At 42.9% G+C, this 27,676-nt stretch overlaps 6 protein-coding genes across 6 annotated transcripts; 3 read left to right on the top strand and 3 right to left on the bottom strand.

Annotated features, from left to right (window-relative positions):
* Positions 1 to 257: 257 nt before the first annotated feature.
* On the bottom strand, positions 258 to 6,572 carry LOC128712755 (protein LSM14 homolog). Its single transcript, XM_053807628.1, has 8 exons — positions 6,452 to 6,572; positions 5,448 to 5,870; positions 3,054 to 3,358; positions 2,816 to 2,974; positions 2,590 to 2,739; positions 778 to 1,010; positions 402 to 679; positions 258 to 265 (listed from the first exon to the last, which is right to left on the bottom strand). The coding sequence occupies exons 1-8, from the start codon at positions 6,570 to 6,572 to the stop codon at positions 258 to 260; spliced, it is 1,677 nt and encodes a 558-aa protein (XP_053663603.1).
* Positions 6,573 to 9,566: 2,994 nt separating this feature from the next.
* On the top strand, positions 9,567 to 11,375 carry LOC128716215 (cytochrome c1, heme protein, mitochondrial). Its single transcript, XM_053811135.1, has 4 exons — positions 9,567 to 9,638; positions 10,379 to 10,423; positions 10,495 to 11,070; positions 11,148 to 11,375. Exons 1-4 carry the CDS (start codon positions 9,567 to 9,569, stop codon positions 11,373 to 11,375), a joined length of 921 nt encoding a protein of 306 aa, XP_053667110.1.
* Positions 11,376 to 14,984: 3,609 nt separating this feature from the next.
* Positions 14,985 to 16,074, bottom strand: LOC128711272 (ubiquitin-conjugating enzyme E2 variant 2). The gene is made up of 4 exons (XM_053806140.1): positions 16,053 to 16,074; positions 15,469 to 15,611; positions 15,256 to 15,381; positions 14,985 to 15,146 (listed from the first exon to the last, which is right to left on the bottom strand). Exons 1-4 carry the CDS (start codon positions 16,072 to 16,074, stop codon positions 15,006 to 15,008), a joined length of 432 nt encoding a protein of 143 aa, XP_053662115.1. The 3' UTR covers positions 14,985 to 15,005.
* A 1,977-nt stretch (positions 16,075 to 18,051) lies between these two features.
* Positions 18,052 to 20,118, bottom strand: LOC128714041 (protein arginine N-methyltransferase 7). The gene has a single exon (XM_053808918.1). It carries the CDS (start codon positions 20,116 to 20,118, stop codon positions 18,052 to 18,054), a length of 2,067 nt encoding a protein of 688 aa, XP_053664893.1.
* Positions 20,119 to 21,796: 1,678 nt separating this feature from the next.
* On the top strand, positions 21,797 to 23,396 carry LOC128715306 (uncharacterized). The gene is made up of 2 exons (XM_053810189.1): positions 21,797 to 21,832; positions 23,196 to 23,396. The coding sequence occupies exons 1-2, from the start codon at positions 21,797 to 21,799 to the stop codon at positions 23,394 to 23,396; spliced, it is 237 nt and encodes a 78-aa protein (XP_053666164.1).
* A 219-nt stretch (positions 23,397 to 23,615) lies between these two features.
* Positions 23,616 to 27,520, top strand: LOC128712756 (probable RNA helicase armi). The gene is made up of 3 exons (XM_053807629.1): positions 23,616 to 23,805; positions 23,922 to 24,172; positions 24,308 to 27,520. Exons 1-3 carry the CDS (start codon positions 23,616 to 23,618, stop codon positions 27,518 to 27,520), a joined length of 3,654 nt encoding a protein of 1,217 aa, XP_053663604.1.
* The last annotated feature ends 156 nt before the right edge of the window (positions 27,521 to 27,676 follow it).

Raw genomic sequence — 27,676 nt, forward strand, 5'->3', positions numbered from 1 at the left:
GTACAATACGCTTCCTCTTCTCCCGCTTCCTTCTATTCGTGGGCAAGCGAATCACTTATGCTGCACATGAAGCTGTTTCCGGCTGTGTGCAACCTTCTGCCACTTTTTCGCTACTTTTAACTCACTTTTTCATTCTACTGGTATTTTTAGGACAACTTTTTTATCTTTTTCTCCTCTCCGTTGAATCGTTTTGTTTATGGATCTAGTCAGCTTTCTAAAAGTAACAGAGTATCCGTGGTGATCCCGTTTCCGTGGCATTATTTTCCTGTAAAGAAAGAGAGGTAGCTATTAATGCAAGTGCACGTGCTAGCATATTGAAATCTACATTCTGGGTTGGAACCTTCTATATGGAAGTTTGGGATGTGTTTGGGATAAAATCAAATAAAACTAGTTTCTCCTACCTGCCGCCACTTCTATGACCGCTGGTTGCTGCTGATCCTGGCTAATAGGTGCAGTCGAGGTTAGTTGATTTGACTGTTGTTGCCCACTACCAGTTGAGTTGCTGCCTGATGCATTTTGCTGCTGTCCGCTTGATCGGTTATGCGACATACCATTGCCACCGTTCAACTGATTGTTACGATTTCCATTGCGACCTCTATAGTTGTTACCACCACGATAGTTGTTCCCTCCGCGATGGTAGTTGATGCCACGGTGGAAGTATCCACCTCGTCGGTTGTATCTATTAAAAATTAAGCATGCATTAAAAAACGTATTCATTTCAACGCATTCAAATGACCTGTGAAAACGCAAAAAAAGTCTAAATGAAATGCCACTCACCCGCCACGCCTAGTTGATCCTACGCCGAATGTTTCCGTGTTCAATTTGCGCTCCTGGCGCCAATCCGTACGCTGTTGCTTTCCCTTCGCGCGTTCCACTGCCTCACACGAAATGTTATCGAAGAAAGACTTTGCTTTGTCGTAGCAGATAACGTCTTCCTCCTCTTGCTCATGCTCACCAGCGCCTGTTTCATTGCCTGAATCGTCTTTCTTGTCCAGTGTTTCGGTAGTGATCTGCGCCCGATCCAATTCATTCACAATTTTACGTACAATAGATAATTCGACCAAACGTAAGATAGTTGTGACGGTAGATGTAAGAAAAACACAACATTTTTGTTATTTTTGGTTTCAAACGTTTCACGCACTAACTTTCCACATATCAAATATGTTTTTGTCGCTTGGTACGCTTACATTTGATATGTGTGTTGAAAGGCGCACAATTATTTTTTTTTTTTACTGGGAAGGATTGATGAAGAGAAAGAAGAAGGTAGACGCAAAATTTTGATATTTTCTAAATTTTGTGCCGAGGTCGCATTATTGGTGCAAGAAGTCCACCGGGTTTTTTCTGTTTACGCAGCAAGAAAACAAGAAAACCATTGATCAATAATGATGAATCTTTTGCTAATCATAGGCCAAATAAATCCGAAAACGAACGTTCTATATCACACCGTCCTCTTTCATGTTATGAATTATATCATTATCGTTTTTATAGTATAAAAAAGATATAAAATCATAATTTATAAACAATATAAAAAAGTGCAGAGTATTAGAGAAGCAACAAAAAATGTTCAGAGCAAAAAGAGCAACATTAGTAATAAAATTATATTAATGTAATTATGCGTGTTCACAAGAGAGAAACGATAAAACATTTCACTTTTCTGAAAGATAACAAAAACTTTAACATAAATGCAAGCAATGAAATTATTGCGAAAGCATTTTATTGGCTAGCTGTACAAATTCTGGCATCAGTAATATTAACAAAAACAGAAAAAAAGATTTAGCAACAAGGACAGTTTTCTACTGTTGAGTGAATTTAAATCAAATTTAAGAAACAGAATGATTCTTCAAACTAAATCAATTACTCTGAATTTCTTTTCTGAAGATTCGTAACTCAATATCATTCATAAAGATTTTTCAGAATCTGCAGCATCGTAAAAGATTCATTAATCACTAAAACATATATTTTCGTATTTTTTGTTTTGCATTTTTGAGGATTTATGAATATTTTGAGCTTTAACTCATGATTGAATCTGAACGCTGAAGATCCATACAAATAATTCTTGTCAAACGAATCATCCATAATTCAAACACATCAATAATGTTCTGTTATCAAAAACTAAAACAAACTTAATACTTATATACTGCATGGCACCATTTTGTGACATTTGTTATCTGCAGAATAATGAAGTAGTACTAGACGATTATGCACTTTTAGAAATTAAATCAAATTAACTTTGGAACTCGACCCACACTTTAGCAACTAGTGGAGATATTCTTCTTTATACAAGATTCGCGAAGTGGTCTTTAGTTCAGCGTGATCCTAGATATCATCATAAAAATGAATGTATCCAATCACACATTTGGAAACTATTCAAAAAAGAGCAAATACACCAATAATGAAAAAAAAAAACAAAACCTTCAGCAATCTTCAGTCATTTTAAGGAATCTGGGATTACAGCAGCTTGCATTAATTCTGCAACTGCTATTCGTTGCTGAATAGCGAATCTCGCAGGATCGTTGGGGACAACAAGGAGCGAAAGAAGGATTTAGAGGTAAGAAATAAAGACAATAACAAATAAAAAAAATAAAATACCTGCTCTGGTTTCAACTCTTCGCCCACCTTAAGTTTAGAAAGTTGCGATCGAAGCTCTTCGAATTTGCTGTTGGCCTGTTCGAAGTCGTAGTCATTTTCGAACTTCAGCAAATTCTTTGCACGCTGTCCACCGGTACCACCGGTACCACCCTACAAAATGCAGATAAACAATAGTTTGAATATACCCTATTACACTCGGTACTATCGAGTTCACCATTTTGCGTACCTGTTGTTGCTGCGGTTGACCAATGTTTCCACGTGGACGGCGCACAATGTTATTACCACCTCCGTTGTTTTGATGTTGATGGTTCCGATTGTTCCATCCGCTTCTATTTTGGCCCCCCTGTTGCTGTTGTTGTTGCTGGTGCTGTGGTTGTTGTCTTGGCTAAAATGTGTGTTTTACATTTATTAGGCTCTATATATGATGAGGGTAAAAATCGCAATACACCAAACGTTACCCGTACCTTGTAATTTTCTTTCATCTGATTGTCGTTGCCGTGCTGTTGTTGCTGCTGCTGCTTGCCAGAATCGCGTCTCTCTCGCATGTTGTTGTTCTGCTGATTTCCCCGGTGTTGGTTGGGTTTGTTGCGCTGAATATTGTTGCCACCGTCGCGGTTGTTCTGCTGCATCATCTGCTGCTGCTGCTGGGATTGTGGCTGTCCATGTTGATGTTGCTGCTGTTGCTGCTGGTTCGTCTGCACAGCAATGTCCACCGTAGGACTCTTGCGCGACAACATGTTGCTCGGTGTTCCCGAACGCGATCCGCTGCCTGATTTTTCGGGGCGAGTTAATCGACATCAGTTAAATATTTTCACTCAATAACATTCCATTTTCGACTACACTATCAAAGCACCATGAAGATAGTATTTTTTTTTTTGGAAAACAAACCAAATGTCAAAAAACCTTAGCTCAACAATATATAAATATTACAGATAATAAATCAATTGTTTTTCATCTCAAATAAAAAAAAAATATGAAAAGTAGTTACATGTTTTCTTCACACAACACAACTAAGCTAAGGAGTTAGTAACATGTGCAGAAGATGAAGCTATGAACGTAATAAGCACGATTTACTAAAGATACAAATAATAAGCTGAATTAATGTATATGAAATAGCAATCGGTGAAGAAGGCGCAAATATTTCCGGCATGGATTTTAATGAAAAAAACAGCGTCAACAGCAACATCGGCGACAGCAGACATTTTGAGCTAAGTAAAACTATCCTTCCTGTAAATGTATGCATTATTATCAAAACTGACCTCGTTTAATTATCAAACTCGTCTGTAAAATTTCATCTTACTTCAGGAATAAACGTTTATTTGAAAAAGATTACGCAAATTAGCTAATTTCTAAGCACCTGAACTAGCAAAAGCATTAATGAATGTGATAACAAATGAATCAAACTCGAAGAAAACTTATAAAAGAGAATTTGGAGCGAACAAAGGAAGATAAATCTAATGAAAGAACACAAAGACCAGCATCGATAGTAGAAGCTGTAGAATAAATCAACAAACAAATATGATAAATGACAGAGAAAAAGCAAAGGTCGTATATATGTACCAAATTCGTTTAAGACTGTCTGTACACAGTTAGCGATTGTCGCAATTGCGACTGCGACTTGTCAAACACTATACAAAAAAAATTGCGAAATGTCGCGATGTGACGACCCATGTACAGAGTTTAACAAAGTCGCAGTCGCAATTGCGTCAATCGCTAACTGTATAGAGACAGTCTAAGACTTTTGTATTGCATATGCCGCAATTCAAAAAATTAAATCGAGCACAATGTAAAGAAGCATGGAATGTTTCTGTATTGTACATATACATACCACACCAAACAAGAAATTAAAAACATCAGTGTGTACGAAAATGAAGGAGTATCGCATTATCGTATAAACAAAGCGTTATCGCTAGACTTGATAACAAATGCATTCGCGTTTGAAGGTTTGCGGAATGTTCGTAGATCAAAATATTGCACAAATATTGTGTTTTTTTTTTGCAAATATGAGCACCTAATGCTAAATATTCTCTGTATATTCTTTTATCTTGTAAAGCGTATTACAAAAAAAAAAATACCGATACGGAAATACGGATTCTATGAGCTACAGTTTTTATATCCTTTACTTGTTTTACATTAACAAAAGGCAGGTCATGCGGCAGAAAAGGCAATCAGGAATTGAATGGGAAATTTAAAAAAACACATGGAATGCGAAAATCAACACAAGAACGAAAGCCGAATAACTTAAGCAAATACGATCAAATGTAGTATCGTTTTTCCATGTAATAAACGTGTTGTCAAATTTTGACATTGTTTACGTTTCATACGATAGATTTTCATTTGATTCTCTTGATTGAAAGAAGGCATTCGATTTTTTCTGATTACACAAAACATGGTGTTCGATCGATCGTTTTCATCCCACCTTGCTGCTGCCGTTGATGCGTGTGCTGTTTTGCATTGCGTTCCGCAGCAACACCGCTAAAGACAGTAGAGCGGACACTGGAAGGTCCACGATCATCAGCAACAAGATCATTCTCATTGGAGGAGGGAGGAGGCGATGATGCGGATAGCATACCGCCGATCGATCCAGAGGAAACGATTGTGGGAAGAAAGGCTGATGGCGGCTGTTGTTGCTGTATCGCACGAGCGTTCGAAGTATTGGTTATTAACCCCGAAGGAAAATCTGCCTTTGGTTTGGAAGATCCTGCTTTCGTGAACATTTCCAATGACTGTTGCTGCTGCTGTTGCTGTTGATTCGTGCCATTACCATCGGTTACGCCATCTTCAACACCTCCACGAACAAATGAACCACCACCAATAAGCTTATTTCTGTTTCACAATTAAATAATTCGATAGCATACCTCCGAGATTATTCATACCGCCGAACGCGTTGTAGGGTTGGCCACCACCACCACCGGCACCACCCATCTGCGGTGCATGACCTGGTGGTGGTGGTCCACCCATCGGACCACCGGTTACGGGAGGGCCTCCACCCATCGGACCGCCGGGTGGTCCACCGGTCGGTGGGCCACCCATCTGCGGAATCATAAAGCCCGGCTGCGACTGGTAGCTCGGTTGGCCCAACTTATTCGGCATCGGCATCTGCGGTCCTTGCTGGGGCGGTAGATGCATCTGCATAATGGCCGGATCGTTCGGGACCGGGTTGTTGTTGATCACCCGAATATCCTTAATATCCGACCCGCGGAAGAGGATATAGTCGTAGCATTGGTTCTGCGGCGCAATCGGGAACTGTGTTTCTCGATCCTCAGTACCGTACGACTTGACTGTTGTGGATCCAAGGAGCGCGCCCATGAAGAAAGCAATGAAACAAGACGGGAAAAATTAGTTGTTTTTTTTTTATTTTTTTTACGAGGCTTTTGTGCATTCGCCTCTCAAAAGAACATGAAGCCATTTAGTATTCTTATTATTATTATAAACACATTTTTGAGATATTCCACTTTAAATTTCTAGTGGTTAAAGCCCAGGACGTACTTTAAGAACAATACAATATTACGGTTGATAATGCAGTTTGACTTAAATTTTCTCACCATACATTACATCCTAAAGTTAATCAAAATGGAGCAACATCCTTTAGCGCATGACATTCAATATGAACGTGAAGCCTCCATTACAATTCTACAATCGGAAGACATTTTGTTTTCCTTTGACCATCTTACAATTAACCGAAAGAGTATCCTAGTTTTAGGATCATTATCTTTTCGCTAAATATATAATATGTAAGTTCATCAAACAAATTCGATATTTGAGATTTCGTTATTTTCATAACAGCAGGATCTCTATGGGGCTGACGAGTTGTATATATCATGTGACCCGTCCTATGCGATATTTCCGTACGAACACTTACCTCGTGCAAGGGCGATCGTGCATCGCTCCGGATCAACGGTGAACAGCAGTCCCTCATAGCGGATATCGGCTTTCGATATCAGCGAGATGCAGGAACCAATTTCTGGCATAGGGCAACTCATCGTGAGGCTTTGTTTAGCTCACTTTTCTACCGGTGTATCTGGTCTTTTTTGCCTGTTAGCGGTCAAAGACCGCGTCTGCGGCGAGACGATGAAACGTTCCACCACACCGCACACCTTTTTCACACACCGAACACTTTCGCCCGTTGGAAATAAGGTACTAACGGTGATCCACTGTATCTCGTATGCACTACTGTTTGAAACACACGCCTGGTGGGGCTTACCACTAATATTTTATCCAGTACCGCGTAATGTGTGCTGCGCGCTTCAAGGAAAGCTGTGAAAAGAGGCGAAGAAAATAAAGACCAATAAGCTCGGGGAGTTTTGCCGCGTGCGAATTGCGTACCACCCCCACAAAACGGGGTTTAACTACGTAAAATGACTCTCTCGTAAAGAGGTTAAGAAGATTCACGCGCTTAACTGACGGCGCACGGCGCGTGTCCGATAGTTGTTGCGTGTGAAGATAGGTGATCAGGAGATCGCCATGGTAACTAAAGCTAAATTGTTTCGTTGTTGTTTCTTAAGCACCCTATTCCATGTGATTTCTTAAATTTTATAGCGATTTTTTGCACATTTCATCCTGTGTGTGGTGTTGCAGTTTTTTGTTCGTGCAGTAGCTTTCACTTCCGGTCACTGAAGCAATGGCGGCTAAGATCAAATGATGTAGTATGGCTGCTGCAAAGGATGAAACGCCGATGGATGGTTTACGCAATAAGCAAATTCTTGTAATATGCTTAGGTACTAATAACTTGTTTAGAAAATTCAAACGAACGAACTGAACGAACTACACTACCACCTGAATTAGTTCTTCAAACATGCGGCCTTAATAACTACTTCAACTTCACGGACCTCTGGCGACAACTAAAATGAAAGGATATTCCCCGATCGAGAATGCGTTTCACACGCATGCAGGCTGAAGGATGAAAAGATGCTAGCTTGGATCAGGAGGAAGGTGGCAGTCGATACGATACGTTACGGCGGCACATTCGATGGTGATGGTGGTGGTGTCAATGATGATGATGATGCTGATGACGAGAGTAATTCAAAGATGGACGACACACGAAACGGGAAACGGACACACATATACGAAAATTAACGACCTGCTTCTCTTTCTAGCTCGCACGCTCAAGCGAATAGGCGAGTAAGCTGTAATGAGAACGAAAAGCCGAGTAAGTGTGTGCGTATGCGTTGCAAACACACAACCTTTTCTCACTGACAGCTGGGAAGGTTTGAACGGAACGACACTAGCGTAACGAGCCAGAGCGAAAGAGATGCGAAAGGGCAAGTACCAAAAAAAAACTAAGCTAAGCTGAAAAGGAGAATTCCGCGACCGCGATTCTTGCGTGCACGAGTGTCGATTTTCAACAGCAGCAGCTGGCAATAATTCTAAAGTAACCTCCAAATGACCAAAATAATGCTGCATAGCACCGTCGTGGCATCTACCGGCCGCCCTATAGAAATGCTGATTCCATTTTCGACCGTTCGAATCAAAGACGCAGCAAATTGGGAAACTACACTAACACTATCACGAAACACCGGAGATGCGAAGAAGAAACGCAACTCTTTCGAGCAACCTTTTGGGTACGATAGGGCTTACAATGTTAGCCAAAACGGATTCACACGACACGGGCAGCCTCTCTGAAAGTACGCATTCCAACTCAAATGCAAATGCTTTCCACGGCACACATCATCCACACACAAAGAGACACATACATGACCGCACAAACACAAAGCGAAAGCATACACTCTCCCGGCGAAGGTGTGAGGTGGACGAACAAAACGCTTGAAACGGGTGAAGAAAACGCATCGACACCGTCGCCGCTAACCTGCTCAAGCGGTGGTTCTGCCGATCCGGCCGAAGGTAACCAACCTTCGCAAGTGGAAGCGCAAAAACAACACTCCACGGTATGCCACAGCGATGAAAATACGACAAACTTCACAACTCACCACCGCTGAACACTGTACACGCACGCCGTAGAACCGCTTTGCGAAGCGCGAATTTCCTCGCGACACGCCGAAAAGACCGAAGAAAGGAACGCGCTGTTCTATTCCGCACACTCACTCCTCTGACGTTGTGAAAAAAAACGACAGCGCTTTAATGCAAGAACAGTGCCGAAGGGTGAGTTTGGGGTGGCGAGCACAAACGAATACGGTGCTCAAGATACCCTCCACCTGCGACCAACGCGATGACGACGAGCGAACAGTGCGTTTAGGTTTGCCACTCGAAAATAATCACTCTTTGTTGATGTGGCTGCAGGAGCAATAAGGATAATGAAAGTTCGTACAAAAAGTTACACAATGTGAGTAAAATTTTACTGGTGAAAATTCCAATCAGCGCATCGTGTATTTCAAACGGATTGGTCATTTATTTAACAAAAATATTGCAACGATTGCACTTACCAATCTAGAACGAAGTATTGGAGCTTTCAGTATATCGATTACTCAAATCGCACGCATGTTGTCAAATATGAGCAGCGCAAAATGACACATTCATTTTAATCGACGATCATTCAGAAAACGATTAAACTATTGTTATTCAAAATAGTAACAAAATACTTTGCTTTTTGTAGTGAATCATTGAAAGATTCATTATAGAATCAAAAAATCGATATTCCGTATTAATCCTGCAAGGCCCGTTGGGTATATCACGATTTGAACTCAACACATGTAAAGCACGGTTAGAACGGGGCAGTTTAGAAAAAATCTGATAATTGCACATAAATAATACGAGAAACGATGGTTACTAAATAGTCATTGATCCATTGTACTGTCTACGGCAAATTTCTGGCTATCAAGGTTTACCTATCAACCCTCGCGACCGAAACACAGGGGGGCAAAAATCGATCATAAACTGTCAAAAGCGACACTCGTTGAAGACCACCGCCGGCACGGGGCAGAAAAAGTGCAGAAGCGAGACGGCAAAAGCGAACACGAAACGACGGAATCGAACAGAGTGTGCGAGGAGAATCTTTCACTTTGCCCCGTTGCAGTCCAATCATGGCGGCTTTCGTAGGACGAATTTGTGGATCCGGATTGTTGAGCCCGAAAAGCGGTGCTACCTTGCAGAAGGTCGGTAAATACGCGATGTCCTTTACGGGGGTTTTGTGGGGCGAAAGTGATTGTGAGGGAACCGGGACACCGAATGTCCTGGCCCCGTGCTACAAGTGCCCTTTCATCAAAGCCGATCCGTTGCGAGTAGAACCCGTGCAAAACGACACCCACCACCACCACCCGTTGTGTAGTGCAAAGGGGGTTGTAACGCAAGTGAAGAGAATCCGATAGTGAGAAAATGTTGTGTAATCACAGGACTTGCAGAATGAATTCGGTCCGCAATGCTGGATCAGGGTCGGTTGCTTTTATTCGCTAGCATGCTTCGAATGCCCTTAAATTGTGAAATCTCTTGGCAACGGGAGGAAAATATGTTCTTTGCTAGAAACGTCATGAGACACACGGGACGTTTTGTTATGCTGTACACTGCTGTTGGAATTCGAAATGTTGTGGATTAATGGGAACAAGGCTTGAGGAGTAATAATTTCCATTCATTGATGATCCGGAGATTGGTCAAACATGTTTTGTTCGGACCCGAAAGCAAAGAGGACAGTGTTACGGAATGGGTGAAACATGATTGTTGTTCTTTTTCGTTCGTATTATATAATTCCTGGTGATGGGAGCGCTACAAAAAACTGGGGAACAAAGTGATTATTTATAAGTGTTAATATTAAATTTGAGGTCAAAATAATTGGAATATGATTACAAATGCTCTTAATAGTTTTAAATTAATGCTCAAATTATTACGATTCATTCCTCAGGTACAAAATTTCTCTACGACCCGCGCCTGGACTAAAAACCAGAAGGTATTTAAACGATTGTACCTGTTTTTATCTGTCAACTGTGATGAAACATCTCATTTTTATTTAATTTGCAGGTTGCTACTGCGGCTGGTGTATTGGTAGGCGGTGCCGGAGCCCTTCTCTACGCTCTAGAGCAGTCGGTAGCTGCATCCGGTACGGAAGTGCACCCACCAGCACTGCCATGGAACCATAAAGGTGTACTCGACTCGCTCGACCATGCGTCGATCCGGCGCGGGTACGAGGTATATAAGCAGGTGTGTGCTGCCTGCCACTCGATGCGCTTCATTGCCTATCGCAATCTGGTCGGTGTGTCGCATACCGAAGCGGAAGCAAAGGCCGAAGCGGAGGAGGTCCAGGTACGCGACGGTCCGGATGAGGCTGGCAACTACTTTAACCGGCCCGGCAAGCTATCCGACTACTTCCCGAGCCCGTACCCCAACGAGGAAGCGGCCCGTGCCGCTAACAACGGTGCCTATCCGCCGGATCTAAGCTACATTGCGCTTGCACGCCACGGTGGCGAGGACTATCTGTTCGCGTTGCTCACCGGCTACTGTGATGCCCCGGCAGGTGTGGTGCTACGTGAGGGTCAGTATTACAACCCATACTTCCCTGGTGGTGCTATATCGATGGCGCAAGCACTGTATAATGAGGTATGTATATTGGAAAATTAAGAATTAATGGAGAGACGTATACGCAAATGATCATTACATTACAACTTCACTTTTAGGCCGCTGAATATTCCGACGGTACGCCACCGACGGCTAGCCAACTGGCCAAGGATGTGTCCACGTTTCTGGTATGGGCAGCCGAACCTTATCACGACGAGCGCAAACGCATGGGTATCAAATCGGTCGGCATTATCATGATCCTCGGTGCGTTGACTTACTACATCAAGCGACACAAGTGGGCTGCGCTCAAGACGCGAAAGATTTCCTTCCACCCAAAGAGCAAGTAAGCCGCTTGCAACCACAGCAGCAGTATAGGTGAGATTTGAGGTGGAGGAAACTGGCCATCAACCGCTGACCGAGAATTGAAACCAAATCCGATTGGCACACAAACAAAAAACGACGAAGGAAAACTGGCCGGGACATTATTGGAAAAGCTTTGGTCAATCGGCGTGATAGGATCACAGTGCACCAGTGGAAATCGGCGCAAGGATGAAAGAAAGGAGATAGCGAGCAACATTCTACAATGCGATAAAAAGGTGTACTGAGTGATTTATTTTAAAGGACATCAAAACCGGTCCTATCTATCGATACTCGCCAAACACAGCATGAAATGCCTGGACAAATGTGCCTACATTTGTCACACACAGCACCCATTAGACTCGCTCGTGTTTTGTTGTTCTCTCACCTTTCGCCGGCAGTCACTTACACCGCTGACATCAACGAGCCTTTTGCGGATCACGCTCATCCTTGCACTGATTTCTAAATTAGTTTTCTTTACCTTCATTTCGTTTTCCATGTATAGTTCAATTACCTTTGTACGCAGTAATAACAAACACAACCAATATGCTACAAAAAATTACCGACAAACCCGACAACACTGGTTCGTTTTTTAGTGGGAGATGGTTTTTGTTTAATGGTGTATTTTACCAGGGATCCGGGGGCTGAGTTTGTCCGAAAGTGTGTCCACAGAGTGTGGCCGCAGTACTACTGCCATCGAGGAAAGAGCGTAAGTGTGTCAATTTCAAATGTTGTCACACTTATACCAACTGCCCAACAGAGAGAGTATCCTTTTTGCAGGATTTGAAAAGTACCCAAGTTAGGAAATGTCCAGTAGTAGTGTTGGTAATAATTTATTGAGTCTAAGAACTAAGGTCCCACAATTCCTGGTTTGGCGGATGATGAAAGGTATGTTTAGCAAAAAAAAAATTACGAAATAAACGATAAAACCGTACGTTGTTAATTTAATCTACCACTGTTTGTCATATTTTTTTTTCTTTTACTTTACTACTCTTTAAATAAGCGTAATTAAAAACAATGGAAGAAACTGCGAGATTTGAGATTTCAGATGCCTCTTCTGGGCTTTACCGTCATCAAGATGGTTCCATTTGCCATACGATCGCCTCCTCGAACAAAATGCACAGCAATGTGAATTTTATGCTGGAAAGAACTCAAAATGCAACTATCACCCCTAACTCCTTTGAAGCTAAAGATAAATTTATTTACCCTTCAATTTCAGTTTACATCACATATTTTTTCTGGTTTCTTCGCCGGTCAAGAAATTACGACGGCGTACACTCTTCTCGTCTCTGTTAAAGCGCGTTCTCGTTAGGTTAGGTTAGGCAGTAACGAAAAGAAAACGTCATTGCACCAGTATAGGTCAATTATGTTCCTAAAAATGCCTTTACGGTATTAAGAGGGGGACATGTAAAGGATCAGCAAGAAACGAAAATGAAAACTACTCTCCATTCTATTTGCAACATTTTTCGATTCGAGCATTGCCTAATACAACACTACTCGCTCGTTGCTACTCCTAGCCATAAGTGACCCATTTTTCTAGCGCGCAGCACGATAGGATGCAGTAGTAATAGTAGTAGTAGTAGTAGGAGTAGTACAGAGCTTATCGTGATGTTTCATTGTTTCATCTAATGGGTAACGTTGATCGTCGGAAGTTAGTTTTGTCAATCCACAGCGATCTTTTATGCAACACAACGCATGGTACGGAATTAATTCGTGTTTCAATGTTTTGCTTTTGTTTAAGTTTAAAAAAATGAAACATACGTCCTGTATGTTTGCACTCTGCGGTAGCGTTGTCCTACAACAGGTTCGATTATTTCTGTTTTGTCTCCTAATTGGTTTTCGAATACTGTTTTCTCCCTTCCGAGGCTGTATTCAAAAGCTTGCTGATTAGCATTAACCTTCTCTCCGTTGCGTTTATTTTGTTCTATCACCGTTTAGTTTTGCTTACTTTTACCACCTTTTTTCAATTACGACCAGTATTGCGAACTTTTTTTTGGGGGGACCTCATATGTCTACATATGTCTAGGTTAAAAAATGGGGAAAGATTGTATCCGACTCTGTACGATCACTACCGTTTTTAGCCCATTGGTGAAAGATCAAAGAAAGTAATTAGTACTTGACACAGCGCAAACTTTGCACCGCATTTAAGGACATTTTATTTTTGCTATGATTATTGTATACTACTTGCCCAAATAGTTCATACTACGATAAAGCTGAATGAGAATGGTTTCTGTTTACCCTCAACCTTTACGGTGTTACTTTAGTCGCTATTTGAAACGACTATCGTGATCTCGACTGTTATTATACAATGGACCTTAATCTCATTCCCATTCGTAACCAAAAAAATATTATCCAGAGCAAGTCGCTAATTGTGCAAAACCAACGAAGACATAAGATGGGCCACTCATGAGATGAGATAAAACAATTTTCTCAAAACATTTTTCATACATTAACTACTTGAGTTTACCTCCTTTTTCATACAAAAGTTTTAACACCACGTAAGAAGATTAGGTGCTGACTCACGATCTTGTTTGACTTACTCAAATACGTGAGCATCTCAAGATTGCAACTGAATGAAGCTCTCATACGTAACAAATAGTGTGAGAAGAAACTGTTGGAACACGAAGCATACAAAGCCCCACGTGTATAGGAGGTCTTCATCCATCCATCAAATAATTCCTACACAGTGTATGTAGCGTCAATGAGGAAGGATCTTAGATTTTTTGGTTGAATGTTTAGCAAGCACCCTCCAAATTATGTGTAGGAAACAAAGGTGCGAACGTTTACTTGCCTGTCGAAAGACTATTTTTGTATGTGGGTTTTTATTTCCTTCAGATCTACCAACCCGGACCATCCTGACTTGCTGACTTTGACCGCAGCACTAGCAGCACAATATCTTCCCTAATCTTCACTACAGTATCGCAGCCTAATCCTCTTTCCAATCGGATGTGTAACAACGGATATGCAGCGCAATCACCTGTATTATCAGCGTACACGCACGCATGCAGGATGTTTGTTTAACTACGTTACAAAGCAAGAGCAGACTCATCATTGGAGCAGCAGAAAGGGATGCATCAATCTTGTTACCGATTTTCCATAAGGAGGTTTATTTCCTTTTTATTCGTTTCTGCTCACTCTCTAGGACCAACCAGCGAAACGTGTCCTTTCCACGTTGTGTTTGTTATAGCTTAACGCGCTTTGCTTACGGCTTTTGTTTTTTGTTTTTATTATTTACCTTTTGCTCAGTACGTAAATGTTTTAAAGTTCAGTGACTCCTGTGTTTGCTACTACTCTCCTCGGTTATGCTGCACTATATAGTGTGCGCACAGTACAATTACAATTTTCTTTCCCAAGTGAGTGTTTTAGTTATTCCCGAGCATTACCACTTACTATTGGTTTTGCTTATAAGTTGTGTTTAGCGATTTAGCGCGTTGACTCATCTTGCCTACCATCATTATTTTGTGGATTTATAACTTACTGCGTGTGTGTCTTACTTCTTTCAGCTTGTATATTCTTCTTCTTTATTACCTCACTCTGTAAACTTTCCACTTCCCATCTTCTTGTTAATTCCCATTCATCTTCGGCTCACGGAGTTCGGTTTTAGCGTTGAATTAAGAGCACTAGAAGCAACTACCCTCCGGAGGCTGTGTTAACTTTAGGTTTTCCTTTAGTGTCATAATCCTACGTATTTCTTGTAAAATTGTCTTAATCGTGTAATCACGGTTCCATCTGCTCAACACCGGAACCATCCTGTGATCAACCTAGGGTTGGGTACAAAATGGAGAAAGATATTATGAACAGATTAGTTAGGGGCATTACGTCAATCCAGACTCAAATAATTCACATCCTCTGTATGTGTTCGTTACTTACCACACCGTTCTGACTGTTGATGCAGTTAATGTTGATTTTCGATAGAAATTTCAGCGTTGGTGGCTCGTCCGGATAACGCTCGCCACATTCTACTTTAAGTGAGTACATTCTGTTTTCGTATGGAGTCTGCAGACATAATTTGTTGACGGAATTTTAAACATCTGTTAGAAAGCCGTACGTGCTTCCGAAAGTGCACTTAACATAAGTACTTACCCTAGGAGGACCAATGATCATGCCAGTCCAGTGAGTAAGGGTCATATCATCGTCATTCTCGAGACCCCAAGATATGGTACCGTCTCCTACGCCCTTCTGTCCTGCTTCAAGTTCCTCAAGAAGGCGAAAGTTTCGTGGAACGACTATGCAAATAGGAAAACAAGTGGGAATGATAAATTCTTTCTGACTTTAGAAACAATATTAACGAATAATGATAAATTTTGTAAATATTTTCAAATAAATGTACTACTGCTATTACTAGAATGTACTTTAAGGCCGAGGGACAGCGAAGAACACTATAAAAATATTCATGGCAAAAATGTAAAGTATCAATGAATGAAATTGATTTTTTGCAACATACGCCACACAAAAAAGAACGGGATAATTTAATAAAGCACTAGCTACAAAAAGCGGTCAACTAATATTGAATGGATAATACGGTGTGACGGTATTGAACAGAACAAAACAGGTGGGACAACAAGGTGATGATGTATGCTCTTGTGGCTCTCATGGCTTTAAAACCAATTCTACTCGCAATCTATGCACACACGAGGGAAAAATGTTTTCTTCGCCGATCAACTTACCAACTCCTGTCGACGATGCCATCCTCGAGTATGTGTGGTAATGGGGTAGGGCTCACAATCGTCCAGATTATCTCGTTTTCGCGAGTTGTTACAACAAGAGACCGCGCTGGTTCCAGACGGATCAGTTCCTGCGCGTCCTAAGCAATTTCGCCACTAGCTGTTGAATCAAATATATGGATTAGTGGACAATATTAACAGAAACGTTGTATTAGACACTAATGGCATCACAAACACTGGGACATATTATGCGACTTTGCGTCACAATCAATGCTTCTGCGGAGAGAGCGCCCGTTTTCACTGACACTTTTTTATTCATGAAGAATGGCCAGGTCGTGTCGCTTTCAACTGACACTTGATGAATAACAACCAGATTCGTATATTCGCAGGATCTAGTAGCCGGTAAGGATTATTCTTTTGAACAGCGATCTTTGGAGCTTACCGCTTGCTTTTCTCCGATACTTGTCTGCATTCTATATTATCCCGAGAAATAGTTTAATTTCAACAAAAATTGGACATTTTCTTTGCACAATTCCCTGTTCCCAGTTCACTGTGAAATAATGTGCAGCAAAAAAGTAAATTGCGAATAAATAGCGCACTGTTAAAAGTACCTCGCAATTTGAGGGATACACGGTATCTTGGCTTTCACCTGATGCAATGAAGTTGATTTTCATTGCGCTTTTCATATCACGAAGGCATCGGCCACCACTGAGTTACGACAGTTGTGTGACTGGCCTGTGATTTCTAATTGGAATTGTTAGGTGCAGCGAACATTACGCGCATAATGCAAATCTAGAGGAACGCAAAGGTAACATCCGATTTCCGCTGGAATTTGTCGAAAAACTATTGTGTCTAGGACAGGACGATCATTGAGAGAGCATTAAAATAGGAAACGTCATCCGCAAACGATGGAACAGCGCACGCACTACACAGCAACGGAGGAGTCGCACCTTTTGTAGATGGTGCCCCCGTGGTTACTCCTAATATTCTGTCTGGTTCGTGATGATCCCGGGAAAATCTAATCCGAAGCAAAAAATTTGAACTTTTTCTACTTCTAATCGGTAATTACTCCGCGAGGCACAAACCTGAGTACAATTATAATTGTTCCGGGGTGTATTATGGAATATGAATGTTTTGAAATGTTTTCTTGCTAACCTCACTGTCGTCGTCGGCAACTGTGATAGGATATGTAAAACGACACAGCCGGATGGTGCGGAACCCATAACGGCACCATGAACAAACCATTAAAAAACATCCCCGCCCCATCCTAACTCCATCGCGAAGAACTGAACCAACGCGGATTTTTGTCTAGCCTGACATTCTAGCCGCTTGCTACTACAACTCGTTCCGGCAATACCAATATATCGACCCTTTTCCTCACGAAGGTCCACCACGGTCACCTGGAAACTTCGGGGACTAAACACACTGCTGCTGCTGCTACTATGCTCCCTGTGCCGTAGCTACAGAATCGGCACCAATTAGAACCATTTTATCCCATGACACTGGAGATGTATTACAGACTGGCTGTGTGCTATGAAGAGGAAGTTAAGTCTTTTTGCTTACTTTTCTTGGCTCGCGCAGTACGACGAGAATTCGAAGACCAATTTTGATAGCGAAACGAAGTTAGCCGCAGACTAGCCAGAAAATTGAAATGTAGCGAACAGTCACGGTGGTATTGGTGTCAAAATGTTACACACACAGGCAAAGTCAAGCAAATTGACTGGTACTGACTGAACTGGCTATGCAAGAAATTGTGCGGTACGATTATTTAGATCAAACAAATTGTAGTTCAATTTTGGGTCGTTTCCGTATTTAATTGTACCGTTACGTCGACATACAGTACACGGTACAGTGCAAAAGAGTTAATACGAGTTTTTTTCTTTACACTAGGTGAAATTGCAATTATAATCAGTTAAATAATTAAATTCCATGAGCTTCGCTGTTCGCTTTGATTCCCACAGCGATCATATTAAACAACACATGTCAAGCTCGGTTACATTTATTAGTCCTCATAATCAAATTGAAAGTATACATTGTTCAACACTGGATTAAATTTTACAGTCCACGGAATTGTTCTCTTCCGGTTCGGTAGCTTCCGCAGTAGATGGACACCCTGTCGCCAATTTGCGTTCCATCGTGTCGGTTCATCGGAAGCCTCCTCGACTGGCACTAATGGTCCACTCGATATGGTCGTTTTTGGACTATGACTTCCATCCAGATGCCAATCGATCCATATCGCTATTCCATTCAATCGTTCCGGTTCAGCCACACACATTTCACCTCGCTCGATTCTAGGCTGTTCAAAATCCGTTTCAAAATCCACTTCCATCAGTCGAATCGCACCGGCCAATGAATAGGACGGGTATTCCCATAAAGGTTGCGCCTCGATCGGTGAATCGGCATATGCCGAGTGCTGTTCGATTAAACGATCCATCAGCGTAAGATCAAATCCCTCGCAGGTACCGAGCGGGGCGTTTATTTTGTGCAAATCTAGAAACTCCATCGGCAGCGCGTAAAGTGTACCGGACGATGGAATGACTGTGACTGTGGTGGGCAGCATTGGACGAAGATTTTTCAGTAAATCTCCATAGTGTAAGTTGTCCCAGGGCAGGATTGCGGAAGGAAAATGTGGTTCAGCGAACACATGCGTAATAGACGAAGCTTGGTCTGGTTCAAGTGCATCTGCTGACGACAAGAACCGCACATTGGAAACACTGTTATGCTCTACAAACGTTTCCATGCAGCGACGCGATATTGCATTCGGTTCATACAAAAGCACCTGCTTCACGCCCATCCTGGCAGCTGCCAAGCCAAGCAGCGAACCCTCGCTAAGCACCAATACGACGGAATCGCTTGAAAATATCCGCTCGAAGTAGTTTAAGTAGCGTTTGTTACGCAGACTATCGTTAAGTTGTCCGATCCGTGATCGCGACTGTGCAATGTGCCATCCGCAGATGCAATGCGGCACACTGAGCGCATTTGACGTGTGCTCTCCTACACCGAACCACAGCGAATACTCATCATGATAAGCCTGCAGCACAAATTGGTGGCCACGTTCCAGAGGTATCTTGGTCGGTGGTAAAAAGTAAACGGCCTGCATCCAGTGGTCCCGCCAAGGAATGAAATTTCCTTCCGGGATGCGTTGTTTCGTGATACGTTCTGCTTCCTTTTGCTTCAAAGTCGCGTGTTCCGGATGAGCCCAATACGGAGCGCAACTTAGCAGCACATCTCCTGCGTTGTCCATCACTAAGTCCCACCACATGAAGACAGCCTGGGGAAACCCGGAAGAACGTGCTTGGCAAATGCTTTTCTCGTTTCGATTGTTTAGCAGCTCTTCATGTTTGCTCCAGTTAAACTTGAAGACCGGCACTGGATCTGTAAGTGCGTTAAAACTACCCACCGGCAGTTGGCTTAACTGGATATCGAATACTGCGCTAGAACCGCAACAAGCCACCACTTCTGAGGGAATGCGCAGCAGAATATCTCCATCGGCGTTCGATAGTGTCTTCAACTGCTGCCAACTAAGCGCAAGCGGACACTCTACCACTTGTGCGTATACAGTCGCTTGGTGTGGTATCGTCAGTACATCATCTGTCAGGAGATGCCGTAAGGCATGTCGATAGGTACCGAGAGCTCCCTCGCCAATTAGCTCGGTGTCGAATAGTTCCGTCACCAGTACGTTCGCTCGCTGTTCCATATCCTGCCCGGGGCCAACCGACAGCTGGGTGGAACGTTTCTTTACTATCCGTATACGTTCTTGCATTCCGTTCGCCTCTACGATCTTTTCTGCGCATTCAGCCATCGGACGAAATGCTTCACATGCAACTACACTATCTGCTCCAGCACGAACGGCCATCATCGAGAGCAGTCCACTGCCGGTACCAATGTCCAGCACGTGTGCCTCTTTGCCAGCGGCGTGCAATCGGCTTATTGTTAGCTGCAATGCTCGGTCATACTTCTGATTGCGTTCCCAATCATGACACATGTCAGCGAACGCACTGCGTGCTATTTCTTGCCGTAAATCGAATCCCCCATCGTCGGAAACACTGTCCTGAAAGTTATCATCCATTTGTAAGGGGTAATTCTATCGAAAAAACTGCTCCACCTGAAACCGTAAATTGTTGCACCTTGAAATGAATTGTTTACATGCTACACACACACACACACACACATACCAATGCAATCACACGTGACAGTTCAAGATGCTTACATGCGTGGTGTGAGTTAAATCCTGCAGGCACCGTTCATGGATGCGTCCGTTAAGGTAGCCGGACACGCTAGCTACAAGTAGCCAGCTACATTTGACGTCTACAGCTTTCCATTGTTCTCTCGTCGCCGGCTTGTATCCCAGATAGGCGGGATACGAGCCAGCGACGCTGCTGACAGCTCAGCGACCGCAAAGGTTATACTAGTCGGGTTAACAAGTTGATGCATGTTCGGTGAGAAGATAATTCGCGGATTTGAATTTCCGCCGTTGAAACCGGCGTTTTGAAACCGAACATTGTTATGATTTTCCAAATGTTATGATTTAAAGGAGCATTACGGCGAGTATTATTGAATGTATGTCATTTGTTAAACACAGTATACACACAAACGCTGCCGATGCATTTCAAGGCCACACTACAGTTTACCTTCCAATTCTTGCACGTGTTATATGGGAAATTATTGCGTGGAAGTAATTTCTTAAATAATACACTTGGTTAGCGCATAGCCTTTACCTTTGAACATTGAAAGAAATTACGTGTAAAGAATTTCCCCGTTAATTGTATTTCTAATGGTAAAATCGCTAGATGAAACAAAATATAACATATTAACATAATCGCGTACTGCGCAAACTTGTATACTCATCAGATAACAGATCAGACCAGATCAGATCAGGTGTTCGTCTAAACAAGAATGTTTTCTTCAACATTTAATAGATTCGAGAGTAAATAGTAATTACAACTTGTATAACTAAGTGTTAATAGTTTGTTAACATGAAGAATTCGTGATTATTGAAGACGTCATCGGATCCATCAACTTTTACGACATAAACACACCGACATATCGCTTGACCGACGATTGACAGCCACAGCGGCAGCGACCGCAGAAGGCCCGAAAACGTTAGCTACTTGTAGCTGTCCCTACGTCAATGAACCCCGTTGAAGAACAAAGGAAAATCGCTGGCTGTCAAATGTAGCTGGCTACTTGTAGCTAGCGTGTCCGGCTACCTTTAAATGGCTCTTCAAAACAACATTAAACTGTACTTTCAATTCTTTACGAGTCAATTTAAAATAAACAATAAACCAGAAATGAATAAATAAAATCTGACTAAAACAATGTGAAACATCCAAACAACTGTAATTTTATCGCTTTTAAAGATAGCCAAGGTTACTGCAGGTCAACTGCAACACGGTGATGGAAGAGTACAGGGTGTCCACTTTTTTGGGCGTACTGTCAAAATTCGCGTTGAAAATGTTATCCACGCAAGAGTATCGTGGGATCACCTTTCTGAATACCGTTTTGGCCAGCGTCAGAAGATGTGCTTATTTTGCTCGCGATAAAAAATATTTAGAACCCGCTCGTAGCAATATCAATCGCATCTATCTACTTTATTTACACAGCATTTTTACATTGAAAAATGTATTGTTCACGATGGTAAAAACAGCGCTAAACAGTGCGATAAAATAGCATTACAAGCGAAATTCCAGGAAGTGGGAAAGTGCTGTAAAACTTTATACGTAAACTGATTCAACTTCAAAGAAACTATGTCTAGCAGCGATCTTTCATCTAAAGAAGCTATTGTAAGTATCTTATCATGGGTGTAACAAAGCCAACTGCATTTTTCATCATACAAAAACAAAGCAGAGAACATTTGCACGACCATTAATGGCCTAATCCGCAGTGGTTGAGGACGTAAAGATTAAAATTAGACATAAATGTGTATATTTAAGGATCATCGTAGTGCAAAGGCTCCATCTTTCATTCACTAACACTCGGGAACATCGATTGAAACATGATATGTATCTAAAAACCATTCGGCGTGCTCTGTTGTACTACGTCGTACTGTTTTTTGAGGTTAAACAAAGTGCTGATGCTGCTCATTTATCGTTTTACCGTGCAGAAACGCTTCCTTCCGGCGTAAAGCAATGGTGAATGCCGATAGAAACAAGCATTAAGCGAGTACCCCACGCCGATAATGAGCCGCCTTTGGGATTGGAATAATTGATCAGTAATGTGCTGGTTGTTGGGTGTTGCTAACTTGCGTTCGCAACGCCGTGGAAGAGATCCGGAAAAATGACATGTTGGTTTGTATGAATGAAAATGAAACGTTGGGTAAGAACTACAGAATTGATAGGGTACTAGCTCTGGATGATGAATTTGCCAAAGTAACGAATTGGCCCGGCTATCGCATGGTATTTGAACGTTTTGTGATTTGATTCGACGATTCGGGCAGTTCGGTAATGGATCCTGTTGGATAAAATATCAATGATTGAAACCGACCAGTACTAACTGTTGCTTGTTTAAGTTGAGCGGCGTCGGCGTTTCAACATTAATGATAAAATCAAGGAACTGGGCACACTGCTGCCGAAAAACATGGAAGGATCTAGCAGTGAGCTGAACGGGAAAGATGGACGTGTAAATAAGGGAACCATTTTAAAAGGAACGGTAGACTACGTAAAGGAGCTCAAGCTAGAGGTCAGCATGCTAAGACGTAACGATGAACTCGTTATGGCACTACGCAATGAAAACGCAATGTTGTTGAAACGTGTTGCGGTAAGTTGATGGCGCTACTGTGCCTACTGTGTGAATTTGAAAATGGTCAAATGGTTACAAATGTTTGTAAAGAAAACCCAAAAATACCTCACCAATGTACCGATGCTATTATCCATAATCCATACACCCATAATGCAAACATTTTTACCCAGTTTTTAGCTAACTTTTGAGTAAACCCCACACAACCTGCAGGTAAGACGATCCCCAACGAACCAAAGCGCTCGGTTTGTATTAGTAAATGTATTGAAGGTTTTGAATAGATTTAGTCCTGATCGCTGCGGATAACAAAGTGTTCGTGCAAGTATTAATTTAGCTCAATCTATATCGATATCGAGATTGCCCTAATAACAATGCCTTTTTGTACCTTTCTTCCCAATGTGCTACACACAGTCCAAGGTTGAGCAGCAACTGTCTCCGTCAAAAGATGGCATCATCGGTGTGACGTTCTACATCTTTGTGGACATGTGTGAAAACAATCTGCAGCTCGAAAACCACGCCAATCGTCTACAGAGCTTGCGCAAGGAGCTAAATTATGTAAAAGAAACCGACTGGCAGTACGATTCAATCGAAAAGATTCTGGGCCAAAACTAAGCTGCTGTCCCAACCAATGATTACTTGCGCCTAGCGTGTAAATTATAATTTTTGATTGATGATTGATTTTAGATTTTTTTCATTTTCGTTTCATACTAAAGTGCCTTTCTTTGCAATAAGTTAAACTATCCGTTTGGCTTCAACAAATATTCTTTATCTTAGCACTAGTGTGTTTATGTTTTTCTGGAATAAAAAGCTATTCGACTATATCGATTCGAAATGATTCGGCTGACGGCGTGGTTCTTGCGTAAGGTGTTAGAAAAAGCGCCAGACAACCAATTGTCGTTATCAGAAAATATACGACTCTACGAGGAAAAACTGCAGCAGGAGGATGATCTTAATAACAAACCGAAGCAAAATGAGATCGCCAAGCAAATCGTTGAACCAACGGATTGTTTTCAAACCACCGGTAAAATTTTACATCCGTTGAAGCTGATGCTAATTGTCGATACGGCCAGGCCGTTCTAACGAAAAAAAAAGCTGATGCTTATTGGTAGTTTGCTAAAGTTTCCTCCTCTATTGCAGGAACAATAACGGAGGTAAAGGCTGACTATTTTATCATCGATGGAATTTACTTTGTACCGAAAATGATATTTAAAAACACCGAAGCCGGAAAATATGTGGAGGAAAATACGAAGCTGCAGTTTCTTGCCAACCGAAAAACGGATCCAGTATCGGGAGAAACTTCTACGAAGGTGGTCAAAATTATATCCGTGCTCGGTAACGTTTGGAGCGGGGAGAGTGATACGGCGGCCGCAGCAGAAGAGGAAGATTGGGTGAGTAAGATGGGTCGTGGAAAAAGATTTCATATTCCAACGAAATGGTTCTACAAAAACACAGGTCGAGTGTTTTAATAATGATTCAACTTTCATTACTTTCTTTTCGGTTTCCCGATTGCCACCTATGTTTAGACGCAACCGTCCGAGATGGCCACAGCTACCACCTACTACAAGAGTAATCGGCGCCGAGAGCCAGGCACTGTGATCGGCATCGAGAACGATGTGCTGATCGTGGAAACCGACGCCGGTGATCCGATCAGAATGAACATTGACAAAACCGTCCTGACGTTCGTGCCGGCAATGGGTGATTACGTGACGCTAGATTGCGTAGTGCAGATGGATGGAACGTTCGTAGACTTCAAAGGGGAGGTGCTGGATGTGGTCGGCATTGAACCAACACGCACCGTTTCTGATCTCGGTACAATCGTCACGATAGAAGAAGGGGAGGGTGGTGAGATCCGTACCGCTTCCAATACTACCGTTCTTTATCAGATGGAAATACTCAACGATTATCGGCCAAACAAGGGCGACCGGGTAGAGTTTAAAGCTATCGAAAACAAACACGTGCGAATGCGTTGCATCCAAGTGAAACTGCTCGCTTCTGCCGTAATCAAAACCCTGCAAATCACTCCTGCTCAATCAAACGGCACAGGCACGTTGGAGAAAAGTGGCGACAATAGACAAAAAAATAGTATATGGCAGGATAAGCACGGTATCTGCATCTCCGGTAATTTTGACGTAACGCTGAAGGATGGTGATGATAGCGAATGCCGTAAAGTAACAATTAAAAACCAATCGAACAGGCAACAGAAGATATTGAAAATGTTGGGCCCAAAAAGTAATATGTCCCAGGTGCGACTAAAATCGCCCTATGCATACACGCAAGCTTTTCTCTTCCCAGGGGAATCGGTTGAATACGAGTTTGAAATCTCCGGCGGTGGTTTATTCGGCAGGAATGAGGAATCGTGTGTCTGGTGTTTCGGTGGTTCCTTCCGCATCGGTCGTGTCTTTCGCATCACGGTAGGCGATAAGACGGACACAAACATGCCGGTGCTCAGGTCAGCGGGAGGCATGCACAGTGGAAGGATATCTTACTGCAAGAAGCAACTCGCCCTGCTTAACATGCGACGTGCTCCGGGGACGGTATTGGCCGGGAGGGGTATATCTAGCCGGATGAATTTTATCGCTCATCCACTGCCCGCATACAATGTGCCGTCGGAGTTGTACAACATTTTACTGACCTCACCGAGCCGGGCCGAAGTTAAAAACACACTAGAGCGGCCTCCGTACTGTTTGAACGAGAAGCTGTCCCCATTGAATTACAGCCGTATTATGAAAAATTTCATCTATCTGGAGGAAATAAGTCTACAGATCGAATTCCGCAAGCATGATATTGAGAGAACGCAGTTCACGCCGGAGGAGAGTTTCTTAGCACTGGACGTGCCAAACATAGCAGAAGCGCGACCTTCCATCATGGTGGGTGATTCGGTACGTGCCACAGCACCTTGGACAAAAGATAACACCATCTACCAGGGCATCATACACCGGGTGCAACACAGCCGAGTTTTGCTAAAGTTCGACCAAACGTTCCATTCGCGGTACAATGGCGAAAGCTACGCAATTCAGTTTATTTTCGGACGTAGCGTATTCCGCAAGCAGCATCACGCAATTAAGCGCATACAGATGACGCTGGGATACGATTATTTGTTTCCAATGCAAATTAAAATACAGCAACCGTTGCTCAATGTACGACTTAACGCTCGGAACGACATGCTGCTGGAAGAAACCGAGGCAGATGCGGTCAAGAAGGTGCGCATATTGCCGTGGTACAATCAGTTGCTCAATCGATACCAAAAGCATGCGGTCGTGAACGTGCTACGGGGCGACGCACGTCCAATGCCACACATTATCTTCGGACCGCCGGGTACGGGAAAAACGGTTACCATTATTGAGCTGATTCATCAGCTGGTGGCGAATGTTCCTAGTGCACGTGTTATCGTCGTCACACCGTCCAACAGTGCGGCCTACCTGATTACCGAGCGGTTGGCACGGGGTGGTATCTTGCAGCCAGGGGATTTCATACGGCTTGTTGGCATGAGTCAGGTCGAGCGGGAAATCGTGCCGGAACATCTCGTGCAATACTGTGCCACAGTCGATGTGGCCGATGAGCGTAACTCGCTCGGCGAGGTGCTTGTGACCGAATCAGGTTTGCGCATGAAATTCCAAGCGAAACACATCGGTAGACACCGTGTGACCATTAGCACTTGTCTCGGAGTCGGTTCGCTAATGATGATGAGTTTCGATCCGAATCACTTTACACACGTCATTATCGACGAGGCTGGCCAAGCGATGGAACCGGAAACGCTGATCCCAATTTGCCAGGTTAGCCGAACAGCTGGCTCAGTTGTATTGGTCGGTGATCCAAAGCAGCTCAGCCACTCCGTTCACTTTTCCGAGGGAGAGGAATGGAACAGCAACATCTCGCTAATGGAACGGTTGTTGGTCAACCAGAAGCTGTATGCTATCGATCGTCAGCAGTTCTCCGATGACACGGCAGGATTTGATCCGCGGTTGGTAACAATGCTTCGCATCAACTATCGATCGATACCGTCCGTACTTTCGTTGTACAACGATTTATTTTACGCCAGTTCGCTCGAACCGTACCAACCCATCGTCACCGAGGAGAACGTAGAGTTGATCGCTGCCGTTCGCGACATTTTACGACTTCCACCGTCGGCCAACGAAGACAGCACCCGAAATGGGTTCTTTTTTTGTGGCATCAACGGTACCAACAAACAATCGCCGGAAAGTCCCTCCTGGTTTAATCCGGCCGAAGCATGCATGGTACACAAGATCGTAGAACGGTTGTACCGGGGCGGACGATGCGGTCCGGATGATATCGGCATCATTACTCCGTATGTTATGCAGGTGCGAAGCATCAGGCGCATATTCGATGCAGCTTCACTCGAACCGCCCAAGATCGGTTCGGTGGAAGAATTCCAAGGACAGGAAAGGAAAATAATCATCCTATCGGCAGTACGTTCCTCCAGCCACTATTTGGGACGCGATGCCACCACCAAGCTCGGGTTTATATCAGCACCAAAGCGTATTAACGTGGCAATTTCACGTGCCAAGGTTGTACTGGTAGTGGTGGGCAATCCGCACCTGCTGGCAACGGATGTGATATGGGGAAGTTTGCTGAAGCGAGCGCTGGACGGTGATTCGTATTGTGGTTGTACGATTGAATCCACGAATATGCGCCAGAAGTCTTCTACGGTTCCTCGTCAGAACAATCTTTTGCAGCGCCAGTACGATGATGAAGAGGACGAAGGTGAACAATATTGATCATCCGGTGGAGGTGTCTCGAAATTGACGATTATAAAGATCAGTCAACGTATAATGTATGTAGCAACACCTCGTGATTCCATTATGTGAAACTCCATACGACGAAAACAAGGAACTTTTATTTGACATCAAGTATGGGATTGGTTTTGAATTTTA

The sequence above is a fragment of the Anopheles marshallii genome, chromosome 3 (genome assembly GCF_943734725.1).
Source record: "Anopheles marshallii chromosome 3, idAnoMarsDA_429_01, whole genome shotgun sequence".
In the NCBI taxonomy this organism is placed as follows: domain Eukaryota; kingdom Metazoa; phylum Arthropoda; class Insecta; order Diptera; family Culicidae; genus Anopheles; species Anopheles marshallii.

Excerpts from the sequence above, each read along its gene's own strand:
- LOC128712755 (XM_053807628.1), bottom strand. The coding sequence starts at position 6,572 with ATGAGTTGCCCTATGCCAGAAATTGGTTCCTGCATCTCGCTGATATCG. Across the intron at positions 2,975-3,053 it reads AGATGAAAGAAAATTACAAG|CCAAGACAACAACCACAGCA; the intron begins GTACGGGTAACG and ends CACACATTTTAG. Across the intron at positions 1,011-2,589 it reads AAGAGTTGAAACCAGAGCAG|ATCACTACCGAAACACTGGA; the intron begins GTATTTTATTTT and ends GATCGGGCGCAG.
- LOC128716215 (XM_053811135.1), top strand. The coding sequence starts at position 9,567 with ATGGCGGCTTTCGTAGGACGAATTTGTGGATCCGGATTGTTGAGCCCG. Across the intron at positions 10,424-10,494 it reads CCTGGACTAAAAACCAGAAG|GTTGCTACTGCGGCTGGTGT; the intron begins GTATTTAAACGA and ends TTTAATTTGCAG. Across the intron at positions 11,071-11,147 it reads CGCAAGCACTGTATAATGAG|GCCGCTGAATATTCCGACGG; the intron begins GTATGTATATTG and ends CTTCACTTTTAG.
- LOC128711272 (XM_053806140.1), bottom strand. The coding sequence starts at position 16,074 with ATGGCATCGTCGACAGGAGTTG. Across the intron at positions 15,382-15,468 it reads TGATCATTGGTCCTCCTAGG|ACTCCATACGAAAACAGAAT; the intron begins GTAAGTACTTAT and ends TTATGTCTGCAG. Across the intron at positions 15,147-15,255 it reads TCAACAGTCAGAACGGTGTG|GTTGATCACAGGATGGTTCC; the intron begins GTAAGTAACGAA and ends ACCCAACCCTAG.
- LOC128714041 (XM_053808918.1), bottom strand. The coding sequence starts at position 20,118 with ATGGATGATAACTTTCAGGACAGTGTTTCCGACGATGGGGGATTCGAT.
- LOC128715306 (XM_053810189.1), top strand. The coding sequence starts at position 21,797 with ATGTCTAGCAGCGATCTTTCATCTAAAGAAGCTATT. Across the intron at positions 21,833-23,195 it reads TTTCATCTAAAGAAGCTATT|TCCAAGGTTGAGCAGCAACT; the intron begins GTAAGTATCTTA and ends TGCTACACACAG.
- LOC128712756 (XM_053807629.1), top strand. The coding sequence starts at position 23,616 with ATGATTCGGCTGACGGCGTGGTTCTTGCGTAAGGTGTTAGAAAAAGCG. Across the intron at positions 23,806-23,921 it reads GGATTGTTTTCAAACCACCG|GAACAATAACGGAGGTAAAG; the intron begins GTAAAATTTTAC and ends CCTCTATTGCAG. Across the intron at positions 24,173-24,307 it reads CAGCAGAAGAGGAAGATTGG|ACGCAACCGTCCGAGATGGC; the intron begins GTGAGTAAGATG and ends ACCTATGTTTAG.